This window comes from Oncorhynchus tshawytscha, unplaced genomic scaffold (assembly GCF_018296145.1).
Source record: "Oncorhynchus tshawytscha isolate Ot180627B unplaced genomic scaffold, Otsh_v2.0 Un_scaffold_1349_pilon_pilon, whole genome shotgun sequence".
Lineage (NCBI taxonomy): Eukaryota > Metazoa > Chordata > Actinopteri > Salmoniformes > Salmonidae > Oncorhynchus > Oncorhynchus tshawytscha.
Window position 1 is genome coordinate 173,459 of NW_024609805.1, and position 14,042 is coordinate 187,500.

Genomic DNA, 14,042 nt, shown 5'->3' on the forward strand with positions numbered 1-14,042 from the left:
AATAGCACCATTCTCCACACACTGTAATTTACAACCTGATCAAAGCTATTGATAAGAGCTATTGATAAGAGCTATTAATAAGAGCTATTGATAAGAGCTAGGTAAATGAGTAACCCGTTTGGACAAGGGGATTGTAAATAGAAATGACACTTAGCTTTAGATTTATTTGATCTAATAATCGCAAGAAACAAATGTGAAACCAGTCATATGGCAACAAACTGAAGCATATCAACCCATCAAGTTTCCCACAATAAAGTTTATGAAAGTCTGTGTCATTATGCAGAATTTAAATGACCTTTTAAAATGACCTTTTAATTTGCGGGGATGGGCACTCTCGAATGTCTTAATTATAGACTACCGCGACTTTCTCTATCTCCTATTTCTATCACGTTAAATAATAGACATCATCAGTATCGACAGTCTGTAGGCGTAATAAACACACTCAAATTCAACTGTTAGTTCCATTCATTTGGTATGTAGCCGACATTATCATTCCATTTATTAATTCCATTGTTTCGTTTAACCTTCATTTGCCTCCTCTATGAACGCCGTCGTGGCCTTGTGGTTGTTGCCGAGGATCTTTAGTGACGGAGGTATGACGTCACAAAGAGAAGGACCCGTAGGCGTTACCCGCGAGGTGGGAGACCCACGAGGTGTGGATGCACACGCTCCTGTCATCGATATCTATGTTTTGTATTTTGTATAATAAATCATTTTGAGAGTAACCCTCCAATGAGTCATTCATTAACGTTTTTATTGTCCATATGTACTAGAGCGCTGAGTGATTGTTTGTTTATTGGGCTTCAGGAATGTGACTGAAAAGGTAAAAAATAAAAAATGAACTGATTGAAAGTATAAGGGGGTATCGGTGAATATATGTCGTGGTCAAGATATGACGGCGCCAGTGTAATGAGTGGAGTTTACTCAGGTGTTCAACAGCGCATATCAGACCCAGAGCTTAATGCTTCATAGGTCGTTCTTAATGAGTTTCAATTTAGAAAACGATCTCTTCGCAGAAGCAACAAATACAGGGAAGGTAAACAAAAACCTGCTTGATTGCCATAGCAACATCAGGGAACATGGGCAGAACGGAGTTGTTCTTCAAATACAGTATTTATCTTCTATTCTGTACCATCTTTAATTGATCCGCGCATTCTCCTTAATTCCCGCTCTCAACACGTTACGGAAAGAGATGAACTCTATAGGAAGCTCTTGGGACAGGTCGTCTGGGTACTGGACAGCCCATACGTTTGCAGATGCGAACAGACCATCATCTTTAGCAGACAACAGTTCTTGAGGGCTTGAACAAAACAAAGTTGTTTGCAATTTCGTTCATAGGCTACTGGTGAACCGGTGTTTGAGTTGTGTGGTTGCAATATCAACGGTCCCTTATCTCTGGTATATCTTGGCATCCATCATCCAACAATTAATTTTAATTATGTGCAGCGCAATGGACATATAATGCCCAATGTCTCAGGAATGTCTGGGTTTGCAATACTCAGCATAGAAAACAGTTGGGTCGGCAACTTGGGCCTACAGGCCGTGATGGATTAAATTAGATTTGAATTCAATTGAATTTAGCCCATTTGTTACGGCTATTAGCCAGACAAAACCCGTGGAGTTCAACAATAAATAGTATACAGTATCCTCAAGCAGACTACTTCCCCCCTTATTGTTAGGCTATTTGAGATGTTATTTTGATAAGAAGTTTATAAATACTGTGTATAGCTATAGATAGTACACTGCATAATGAAAGAATCCCTAGTAAACTAGTGTTTTGAGGGTGACTGACTGAATTATTTGCCATTCATTGACTGGTTTTACGCACAACAACGTTCTATTCAAGATGGGAGAGAGCGCGAGGACGGCTCATGTCATGCAGGTTCAGGTAGCCTATACAGGACAGTTGTATATCCTATGAAATATATATATATTGGTAGCTGATCAGTATGCTGCTGCAACAAACATTTATTTTATAATCTGCAATACTTCAATTCCGAACTTTATTGACTTAACAAGTAATTACATTATTGCCACTGTGTAGTGGTGTAAAGTACTTAAGTCGTATTTTGGGGAATCTGTACTTTACTTTACTATTTTTTTAAATTTTTGACTACTTTTACTTTTACTTCACTACATTCCTAAAGAAAATGATGTACTTTTTACTCCATACATTTTCCCTGACACCCAAAAGTACGAGTTACAATTTGAGTGCTTAGCAGGACAGGAAAACGGTCAAATTCACACACTCATCAAGAGAACGTCCCTGGTCGTCCCTACTGTCTCTGATCTGGTGAATTCACTAAATATAAATGCTTCCTTTGTAAATGATGTCTGAGTGTTGGAGTGTGACCCTGGCTGCCAAAAAATATATATAAAAAATGAAAATTGTGCCGTCTGGTTTGCTACATTTCAGGAATTCGATGTATAGCAGCGACTTTTACTTTATACTTTTACTCAGGTATGACAATGCTGTACTTTTTCCACCTCTGTACTTAAGTACATTTCAAATCTGATACTTTTAGACTTTTAGTCAAGTAGTATTTTACTAGGTTACTATCACTTTTACTTGAGTCATTTTATATTAAAGTATCTTTACTGTTACTCAAGTATGACCATTTGAGTACTTGTTCCACCTCTTCCACCGGGCAACAGTCTAAAAATGTCAGCACTGGGACACCCTGTAGAGCTTCGTGAACTGTTAGGCTTTAAGAGAAAATGACGAACAAATAGGTCTACCAATAAACATTTACCCATTAGCTAAAACGAAGCTAAGCCTTGGCACCACACAAGTCCTGTAATCGATTCGATTAGGCTGCGCAGCCGTATAGACATGTCGCAATTTCAGCACCATGGACAGCGATCAGCAGTCTACACCTTGCTGGGGACGAGAGAAGCAGCGTTATGCCAGTGCATGTAGTCTAATTAAATCGTTATGGAACGGAGGGCAGACCAAGACGTAACAGTTTGAGCCCGACACACATTGGGCGATACTTGGCTGTGCAATCACACAGTGCCATGGTTAGTGCAGGTAATATACGACGGCATAGCCTACTATTGTACACTATTCACTATTCTCCCTAGTCTAATTGTATATACACGAAGCGTCCTACATTACCATGGGTTAAATAACTATTTAAGGGGATGGCTTAAGATAAATGTACTGAAAACCCTTATCGAATTAAAACTCCACGAGAAAATATGTTGACCAGCAAGTTGTGAGACTTTTCAGTTGTTGAATTTAGGTCTAGGTTTATTTATTCAGCTAGCGCAAGGGAACCACACCTGCAAAACCCTGTTAATTACACACCTTCATAAGGTAGGTCTGAATATCAGCTACGGAGAAGCGAGAAGGAAAGGCGTGATGCGGCGGGTTGACTCATAACCGCATAACCCGCAGTCTCCGCGTTATCCGCGGCGCGGGTGGGTTCAGGGTTACGGAATATTGTGTGGATGAAGGCCGGTGGGTGGCGAGCGGATTGAATGAAGAGAAAACAAAACCTTTTAAAAATTCCATAAATGTAGAATTATTGTGCAATTTATATCTATAGGCTACATTGAGGTTTTTCGTTCATTATTTTAGGCTAACAGGCATTATTAGTAGCCTATTTAAGTCTAAACTTCAGCGCGCACCAAATAGCCTACATATCTTATTGCCAAATGCTTATGGGACGGGAATAAAAGGTTAATGTAGAACCACAGAGGTTAAAAGAACAATGTCAGAGTTTAATTAAATAAGTGAAAAGCTGCGGAACGCCCAGAGAAGAAGTCTAATGTTATAGAAGAGAGGACCAGAACAGTAGTCTGTTATAGAAGAGAGGACCAGAACAGTAGTCTGATGTTATAGAAGAGAGGACCAGAACAGTAGTCTGTTATAGAAGAGAGGAACAGAACAGTAGTCTGTTATAGAGGAGAGGACCAGAACAGTAGTCTAATGTTATAGAAGGGAGGCCCAGAGAAGAAGTCTAATGTTATAGAAGAGAGGACCAGAACAGTAGTCTGTTATAGAAGAGAGGACCAGAACAGTAGTCTGATGTTATAGAAGAGAGGACCAGAACAGTAGTCTGTTATAGAAGAGAGGAACAGAACAGTAGTCTGTTATAGAGGAGAGGACCAGAACAGTAGTCTAATGTTATAGAAGGGAGGCCCAGAGAAGAAGTCTAATGTTATAGAAGAGAGGACCAGAACAGTAGTCTGATGTTATAGAAGAGAGGACCAGAACAGTAGTCTGATGTTATAGAAGAGAGGACCAGAACAGTAGTCTAATGTTATAGAAGAGAGGACCAGAACAGTAGTCTAATGTTATAGAAGAGAGGACCAGAACAGTAGTCTAATGTTATAGAAGGGAGGACCAGAGAAGTAGTCTGTTATAGAAGAGAGGACCAGAACAGTAGTCTAATGTTATAGAAGAGAGGACCAGAGAAGTAGTCTGTTATAGAAGAGAGGACCAGAACAGTAGTCTAATGTTATAGAAGAGAGGACCAGAACAGTAGTCTGATGTTATAGAAGAGAGGACCAGAACAGTAGTCTAATGTTATAGAAGAGAGGACCAGAACAGTAGTCTAATGTTATAGAAGAGAGGACCAGAACAGTAGTCTAATGTTATAGAAGAGAGGACCAGAACAGTAGTCTGATGCTATAGAAGAGAGGACAAGAACCGTAGTCTAATGTTATAGAAGAGAGGACCAAAGGTGCTGTCTTTTTCAGCATCATAAAACCTGATAGCGTGGTTAGGGACCGTCTCTAAAGGTGAAGGTGCTGTCTTTATCAGCATCATAAAACCTGATAGCGTGGTTAGGGACCGTCTCTAAAGGTGAAGGTGCTGTCTTTATCAGCATCATAAAACCTGATAACGTGGTTAGGGACCGTCTCTAAAGGTGAAGGTGCTGTCTTTATCAGCAGCATAAAACCTGATAGCGTGGTTAGGGACCGTCTCTAAAGGTGAAGGTGCTGTCTTTATCAGCATCATAAAACCTGATAGCGTGGTTAGGGACCGTCTCTAAAGGTGAAGGTGCTGTCTTTATCAGCATCATAAAACCTGATAACGTGGTTAGGGACCGTCTCTAAAGGTGAAGGTGCTGTCTTTATCAGCATTATTAAACCTCATACTATTTCAAACACATAAAATATGCATCTAAGCCAAACTGAAATCTTATCAGAAACATGTTGGGTCGTTTTCATATATTTCTAACCGGTGAAACCGGTGGACATTTTGCACAGAAAATCTTTCCCGTTTAAAAAAATAATTATTGCATTTTATCGCTGGTCCCTAAAGGCCTTTGCTCCGAGAAAGAATCAGAGATGACGGAGAAAACTTTACCGATCTCAACTGTATTGAAGCATTCATTCTATCGATCTATCGATCACATTATTCTGTTGAGCAAAAGGGTTGATTTAATCTTCTAGGTCCATTTATAAATGACAGAAGAGAATCTGCATCTAATTACAGACAAGTTGACTAACAAATAGCCTACCAACATGCTGGAAATTATAAGCAGAAACATATCTATATCAGGCAACAACTAAAAATATCCTGCACCTCCTGTTAAAAAAAAATCTGCTGTCTCTGACTGTAGCCTACAGCACATGTTGTATAGTAGCGGGTTAGGGTTGGGTGCGGGTCTCAGATTTTCACTTTATCACATAGAGTCTGGCGGTTGCGGATGCGTTATCAGCAATGGCGGGTGGGTGAGCCAACAGTTGACCTGCGCACCGCTAGCGCGTGGAGGAAAGGCACAACTTCCTAAATCAGAATCTGGCCCGTGGTCAGTATGACGTGCAGGCCACAAGGCCTGTGAAACATTGACAGAGGTAGTTACCAATATATAAAACCCATTTTTGATAAGAGGTCAGATTGCACTGTGCTTGAGGACAGTGCATTTGATTCATGTTTAATTATGCATTTTTTAGCTCATGAAATGTTCAAGCAATGTCCTATAATCCTGGATGTCTTTGGGGGGGGGGGGGGGACTTATTCACTTTAAACCAAATGAACCAAATCAGCCTGTGTAACCTAAGATGGACACTGTGTGTATCCCCCCTATTAAAAAATAAAACAACAATCCACAACCCCTCTCAACAACAGCCCAAGATAACCACCTGACCGAAGCGGCCAATAGAACCGTCACTACTCACAATAGAACCGTCACTACTCACAATAGAACCATCACTACTCACAATAGAACCATCACTACTCACAATAGAACCGTCACTACTCACAATAGAACCGTCACTACTCACAATAGAACCGTCACTACTCACAATAGAACCGTCACTACTCACAATAGAACCGTCACTACTCACAATAGAACCGTCACTACTCACAATAGAACCGTCACTACTCACAATAGAACCGTCACTACTCACAATAGAACCGTCACTACTCACAATAGAACCGTCACTACTCACAATAGAACCGTCACTACTCACAATAGAACCGTCACTACTCACAATAGAACCATCACTACTCACGTTTCTCAGCTGGACAAAGTACAGGAAGTAAAAACAGCACCAGACTACCCAGGAGGATATTTGCAGTTTGCTGTTTTCCTTTATAATTATATAGTTCCATGTCCTGGTTTTCAGACGACACGACAAATGAAGTCTGTAGAGAGGACGAGGAGAGGAGACGATGGTACCAGTTGGTACTCACTGGGCATAATGCTTTGTCTGTGTTGCCCTGCCTGACGTGTGGGAGTCGACTACAGTTGCAATGTTTGTGACTTCATCTTAGGGTCATATTATTGCCTAAAGAGCCTGCCAACAGTGGCCTGCTAGCCTCCTACTAAAATACTTGCATCTGTTTTGCGGCTTGAAGGGGGTTACACTGGAAGTGTATGAAATGGCATCCTATTCCTTATGGTTAAAAGTAGTGCACTATATAGGGAACAGGTCTCTGGTCTATAGTAGTGTACTATACAGGGAATAGGGCTCTGGTCTATAGTAGTACCACTATATAGGGAATAGGGCCCTAGTCTATAGTAATGCCACTATATAGGGAATAGGGTTCTGGTCTATAGTAGTACCATTATATAGGGAATAGGGCTCTGGTCTATAGTAGTACCACTATATGGGGAATAGGGTTCTGGTCCATAGTAGTACCACTATATAGGGAATAGGGCTCCGGTCTATAGTAGTACCACTATATAGGGAATAGGGCTCTGGTCTATAGTAGTATCACTCTATAGGGAATAGGGCTCTGGTCTATAGTAGTACCACTATATAGAGAAAAGGGTTCTGGTCTATAGTAGTACCACTATGTAGGGCTCTGGTCTATAGTAGTGTACTATATAGGGAATAGGGCCCTGGTCTATAGTAGTACCACTATATAGGGAATAGGGCACTGGTCTATATTAGTGCACTATATAGGGAATAGGGCTCTGGTCTATAGTAGTACACTATATAGGGAATAGGGCTCTGGTCTATAGTAGTACCACTATATAGGGAATAGGACTCTGGTCTATAGTAGTACACTATATAGGGAATAGGACTCTGGTCTATCGTCGTACCACTATATAGGGAATGGGGCTCTGGTTAAAAGTAGTTCACTATTTAGGGAATAGGGCTCTGGTTAAAAGTAGTGCTCTATATAGAGAATGGATGGGTGGGTGGGTAGATGGATGGATGGGTGGATAGATGGATGGATGGGTGGGTGGGCGGGTGGATAGATGGATGGATGGGTGGGTGGGCGGGTGGATAGATGGATGGATGGATGGATGGGTGGACGGATGGGTGGGTGGGCGGGTGGATAGATGGATGGGTGGGTGGGCGGGTGGGTGGGTGGGTGGATGGATGGTTGGATGGGTGGGTGGGTGGGTGGGTGGATGGATGGGTGGGCGGGCGGGTGGGTGGGCGGGCGGGTGGATGGGTGGGTGGGTGGGTGGGTGGGTGGATGGGTGGGCGGGCGGACGGATGGATGAGGTATTTGAATACCTTGTATTTCATATTCGTGAAACTGAAATGTCAGATGTAACCAGTCAGGTCTAACCAGTCAAGTCTAACCAGTCAGGTCTAACCAGTCAGGTCTAACCAGTCAGGTCTAACCTGTCAGGTCTAACCAGTCAGGTCTAACCAGTCAGGTCTAACCTGTCAGGTCTAACCTGTCAGGTCTAACCAGTCAGGTCTAACCAGTCAGGTCTAACCAGTCAGGTCTAACCAGTCAGGTCTAACCTGTCAGGTCTAACCAGTCAGGTCTAACCAGTCAGGTCTAACCAGTCAGGTCTAACCAGTCAGATCTAACCAGTCAGATCTAACCAGTCATCTAACCATCTAACCAGTCAAATCTAACCAGTCAGGTCTAACCAGTCAGATCTAACCAGTCTGGTCTAACCAGTCTGGTCTAACCAGTCAAATCTAACCAGTCAGGTCTAACCAGTCAGATCTAACCAGTCAGGTCTAACCAGTCAGGTCTAACCAGTCAGGTCTAACCAGTCAGATCTAACCAGTCAGATCTAACCAGTCAGGTCTAACCAGTCAGATCTAACCAGTCAGGTCTAACCAGTCAGGTCTAACCAGTCAGTCTAACCAGTCTAACCAGTCAGGTCTAACCAGTCAGGTCTAACCAGTCAGATCTAACCAGTCAGGTCTAACCAGTCAGATCTAACCAGTCTGGTCTAACCAGTCTGGTCTAACCAGTCTGGTCTAACCAGTCAGATCTAACCAGTCAGGTCTAACCAGTCAGATCTAACCAGTCTGGTCTAACCAGTCAGATCTAACCAGTCTGGTCTAACCAGTCAAATCTAACCAGTCAGGTCTAACCAGTCAGATCTAACCAGTCTGGTCTAACCAGTCAGATCTAACCAGTCTGGTCTAACCAGTCAGATCTAACCAGTCAGATCTAACCAGTCAAATCTAACCAGTCAAATCTAACCAGTCAAATCTAACCAGTCAGATCTAACCAGTCAGGTCTAACCAGTCAGATCTAACCAGTCAGATCTAACCAGTCAGATCTAACCAGTCTGGTCTAACCAGCTCGAGCTCAGTGAGGTTGGATGGAGAGCATTTGTGAACAGCAGTTTTCAGTTCTTTCCACAGATTCTCGATTGGATTCAGGTCTGGACTTTGACTTGGCCATTCTAACACCTGGATATGTTTATTTTTGAACCATTCCATTGTAGATTTTGCTTTATGTTTTGGATCATTGTCTTGTTGGAAGACAAATCTCCGTCCCAGTCTCAGGTCTTTTGCAGACTCCATCAGGTTTTCTTCCAGAATGGTCCTGTATTTGGCTCCATCCATCTTCCCATCAATTTTAACCATCTTCCCTGTCCCTGCTGAAGAAAATCAGGCCCAAACCATGATGCTGCCACCACCATGTTTGACAGTGGGGATGGTGTGTTCAGGGTGATGAGCTGTGTTGCTTTTACGCCAAACATAACGTTTTGCATTGTTGCCAAAAAGTTCCATTTTGGTTTCATCTTACCAGAGCACCTTCTTCCACATATTTGGTGTGTCTCCCAGGTGGCTTGTGGCAAACTTTAAACAACACTTATGGATATCTTTAAGAAATGGCTTTCTTCTTGCCACTCTTCCATAAAGGCCAGATTTGTGCAATATACGACTGATTGTTGTCCTATGGACAGAGTCTCCCACCTCAGCTGTAGATCTCTGCAGTTCATCCAGAGTGATCATGGGCCTCTTGGCTGCATCTCTGATCAGTCTTCTCCTTGTATGAGCTGAAAGTTTAGAGGGACGGCCAGATCTTGGTAGATTTGCAGTGGTCTGATACTCCTTCCATTTCAATATTATCGCTTGCACAGTGCTCCTTGGGATGTTTAAAGCTTGGGAAATCTTTTTGTATCCAAATCCGGCTTTAAACTTCTTCACAACAGTATCTCGGACCTGCCTGGTGTGTTCCTTGTTCTTCATGATGCTCTCTGCGCTTTTAACGGACCTCTGAGACTATCACAGTGCAGGTGCATTTATACGGAGACTTGATTACACACAGGTGGATTGTATTTATCATCATTAGTCATTTAGGTCAACATTGGATCATTCAGAGATCCTTACTGAACTTCTGGAGAGAGTTTGCTGCACTGAAAGTAAAGGGGCTGAATAATTTTGCACGCCCAATTTTTCAGTTTTTGATTTGTTAAAAAAGTTTGAAATATACAATAAATGTCGTTCCACTTCATGATTGTGTCCCACTTGTTGTTGATTCTTCACAAAAAAATACAGTTTTATATCTTTATGTTTGAAGCCTGAAATGTGGCAAAAGTTCGCAAAGTTCAAGGGGGCCGAATACTTTCGCAAGGCACTGTATCACTCCTCCACACACACACACACACACACACACACACGCACACGCACACACACACACACACACACACACACTTCACACACCTCTCCCACGCCCGTCCACCCCCCACTATAGACCTGCTGTGTGTGGGAATAACAGACACACAGTGTCATAGTGTCATATGAAACAAACACGTTGATTTGTGGCAGGCTGCCAAACACCAGACACCATGGTATAATGACAGGCTATAAGAAGGAGGGAGCCCCTAGGAACACCCAGCTGTTGGCTTGGAACAGTGTGGTCTCATTCTTCATGTCATTTCAGATTGAACTGAATGACTTACCTGGCTGAATTGAATTGATTTACCTGACTACCCAGTGCTTGACTTGGTCAGGAGCTCACAGGAACGGAGTACAGGGCCAGCACATCAAATGTTCTACTGAGTTCCGGAACCTCTTATGAGGTCAAAAGTATTGTGGAGTTCTGGAACCTCTTATCAGGTCAAAAGTATTGTGGAGTTCCAGAACCTCTTATCAGGTCAAAAGTATTGTGGAGTTCCAGAACCTCTTATCAGGTCAAAAGTATTGTGGAGTTCCAGAACCTCTTATCAGGTCAAAAGTATTGTGGAGTTCCAGAACCTCTTATCAGGTCAAAAGTATTGTGGAGTTCTGGAACCACTTATGAGGTCAAAAGTATTGTGGAGTTCCAGAACCTCTTATCAGGTCAAAAGTATTGTGGAGTTCTGGAACCTCTTATCAAGTCAAAAGTATTGTGGAGTTCCAGAACCTCTTATGAGGTCAAAAGTATTGTGGAGTTCCAGAACCTCTTATGAGGTCAAAAGTATTGTGGAGTTCCAGAACCTCTTATCAGATCAAAAGTATTGTGGAGTTCCAGAACCTCATATCAGGTCAAAAGTATTGTGGAGTTCCAGAACCTCTTATGAGGTCAAAAGTATTGTGGAGTTCCAGAACCTCTTATGAGGTCAAAAGTATTGTGGAGTTCCAGAACATCTTATCAGGTCAAAAGTATTGTGGAGTTCCAGAACCTCTTATCAGGTCAAAAGTATTGTGGAGTTCTGGAACCTCTTATCAGGTCAAAAGTATTGTGGAGTTCCAGAACCTCTTATCAGGTCAAAAGTATTGTGGAGTTCCAGAACCTCTTATCAGGTCAAAAGTATTGTGGAGTTCCAGAACCTCTTATCAGGTCAAAAGTATTGTGGAGTTCCAGAACCTCTTATCAGGTCAAAAGTATTGTGGAGTTCTGGAACCTCTTATCAGGTCAAAAGTATTGTGGAGTTCCAGAACCTCTTATCAGGTCAAAAGTATTGTGGAGTTCCAGAACCTCTTATCAGGTCAAAAGTATTGTGGAGTTCCAGAACCTCTTATCAGGTCAAAAGTATTGTGGAGGTCCTGCACCTACATACAGTATATAATCAGTACCACCACCTATTTCAATCCAAGTCAAGCACTGGACTTAAAATGAAATGTAAAAATTGTTGACACTTTAAAAAGGTGAAATCGAGAATAGTTCATTGTCTCTCATGTAAAGGGCTGTGTAACCAGGAGACTGGGGAGGTGTGATGTCATTGTGAATATGTAATGAAGCTTCATTTTTCCATCCAAGGGCTGTGGCATGGTGAGACAGACAGGGCTGCAGTAACCACTACCACCAGCAGAGAGCAGCACAGTAGAGGTTAGAATAGAACAGCCTGTGGATACAGTAAACAGCACTTTCATTTTTAACATAGTTTAAATTTCAAGTTACATAAAGCAGGAATAGGCTGGGCGATGAACTAAGAACAGTCTCACAGACTAGCTGAACAATCTAGCCCACTCAAACCAATCACAGCAATAGATTGCAGTAGGAATATCATCCCATTATCCCACATTATCCCACACTGGCACTAGGGGTATGACTGTTCTGAGTGAGATTTGATTCCGCTGTTGCTATGTGACCCGTCAACATGCACTGACAGGCCTAATCATTTTAATCAGACAAGGTAAACAATCTAAACAGTGAGACTGTCAGACAGGCCGTTTCCAGGATAGCATTTGATTATCCCTGCCTTTACAGGTCCAAGACAAGACCCAAGACCCTGGCCCAGGTTCCATACCCAGTCAGTCTCATACAGTAGGAATACGACCCTGGCCCAGGTTCCATACCCATTCAGTCTTATACAGTAGGAATACGACCCGGGCCCAGGTTCCATACCCAGTCAGTCTCATACAGTAGGAATACGACCCAGGCCCAGGTTCCATACCCAGTCAGTCTCATACAGTAGGAATACGACCCAGGCCCAGGTTCCATACCCAGTCAGTCTCATACAGTAGGAATACGACCCAGGCCCAGGTTCCATACCCAGTCAGTCTCATACAGTAGGAATACGACCCAGGCCCAGGTTCCATACCCAGTCAGTCTCATACAGTAGGAATACGACCCTGGCCCAGGTTCCATACCCAGTCAGTCTCATACAGTAGGAATACGACCCAGGCCCAGGTTCCATACCCAGTCAGTCTCATACAGTAGGAATACGACCCTGGCCCAGGTTCCATACCCATTCAGTCTTATACAGTAGGAATACGACCCGGGCCCAGGTTCCATACCCAGTCAGTCTCATAAAGTAGAAACACAACCCGGGCCCAGGTTCTATACCCAGTCAGTCTTATACAGTAAGAATACGACCCGGGCCCAGGTTTCATACCCAGCCAGTCTTATACAGTAGAAATACGACCCGGGCCCAGGTTCCATACCCAGTCAGTCTTATACAGTAGAAAAACAACCCAGGTCCAGGTGCCAATCAGTCTTATACAGTAGGAATACGACCCGGGCCCAGGTTCTATACCCAGTCAGTCTCATACAGTAAAAATACAACCCGGGCCCAGGTTTCATACCCAGTCAGTCTCATACAGTAGGAATACGACCCGGGCCCAGGTTTCATACCCAGTCAGTCTCATACAGTAGGAATACGACCCGGGCCCAGGTTTCATACCCAGTCAGTCTCATACAGTAGGAATACGACCCGGGCCCAGGTTCCATACCCAGTCAGTCTTATACAGTAAGAATACGACCCGGGCCCAGGTTTCATACCCAGTCAGTCTCATACAGTAGGAATACGACCCAGGCCCAGGTTCTATACCCAGTCAGTCTCATACAGTAGAAAAACAACCCGGTCCAGGTGCCTGTCAGTCTTATACAGTAGGAATATGACCCGGGCCCAGGTTCTATACCCAGTCAGTCTTGTACAGTAGGAATACGACCCGGTCCAGGACCCAGTCAGTCTTATACAGTAGGAATACAACCCGGGCCCAGGACCCAGTCAGTCTCATACAGTAGGAATACGACCCGGTCCAGGACCCAGTCAGTCTCATACAGTACGCAGCTCCAGTATAGAGGTACACAGCCCAGGGCAACACAGTGTCAACAGCAGCAAATGAGCCTCAGCAGTCTTAAGACTCCCTCCCAGAATGCTTTGCACTAATCTACAGTAGCTGCTTACAGTGGCTGGAGGCTCACCCCGGGTTAGGGTTAGAGTTAGACGAGGTCAGCCATGTATGAGTCCTGTTTGGGACAGGACCAGTGGCTGGAGGCTCACCCCGGGTTAGGGTTAGAGTTAGACGAGGTCAGCCATGTATGAGTCCTACTTGGGAGGGGTTAGGGTTAGAGTTAGACGAGGTCAGCCATGTATGAGTCCTGTTTGGGACAGGATCACTGCCTGGTCTGTTGTTGTCTAAGGACGCTTGTCTAGGTCGGCCATGTATGAGTCCTGTTTGGGACAGGATCATTGCCTGGTCTGTTGTTGTCTGAG

General features: G+C 43.4%; 1 protein-coding gene across 1 annotated transcript in view; it reads right to left on the reverse strand.

Moving 5' to 3' along the window:
• Window positions 1–6,638, reverse strand: part of cdhr5a (cadherin-related family member 5a) — a 31,121-nt gene extending 24,483 nt beyond the window's left edge. Inside the window, exon 1 of the mRNA XM_042318397.1 lies at window positions 6,472–6,638. Coding sequence (XP_042174331.1) covers window positions 6,472–6,571 — 100 coding nt within the window. The 5' untranslated portion in view covers window positions 6,572–6,638. The remainder of the gene's footprint in view (window positions 1–6,471) is intronic.
• Between the last annotated feature and the right edge of the window lie 7,404 nt (window positions 6,639–14,042).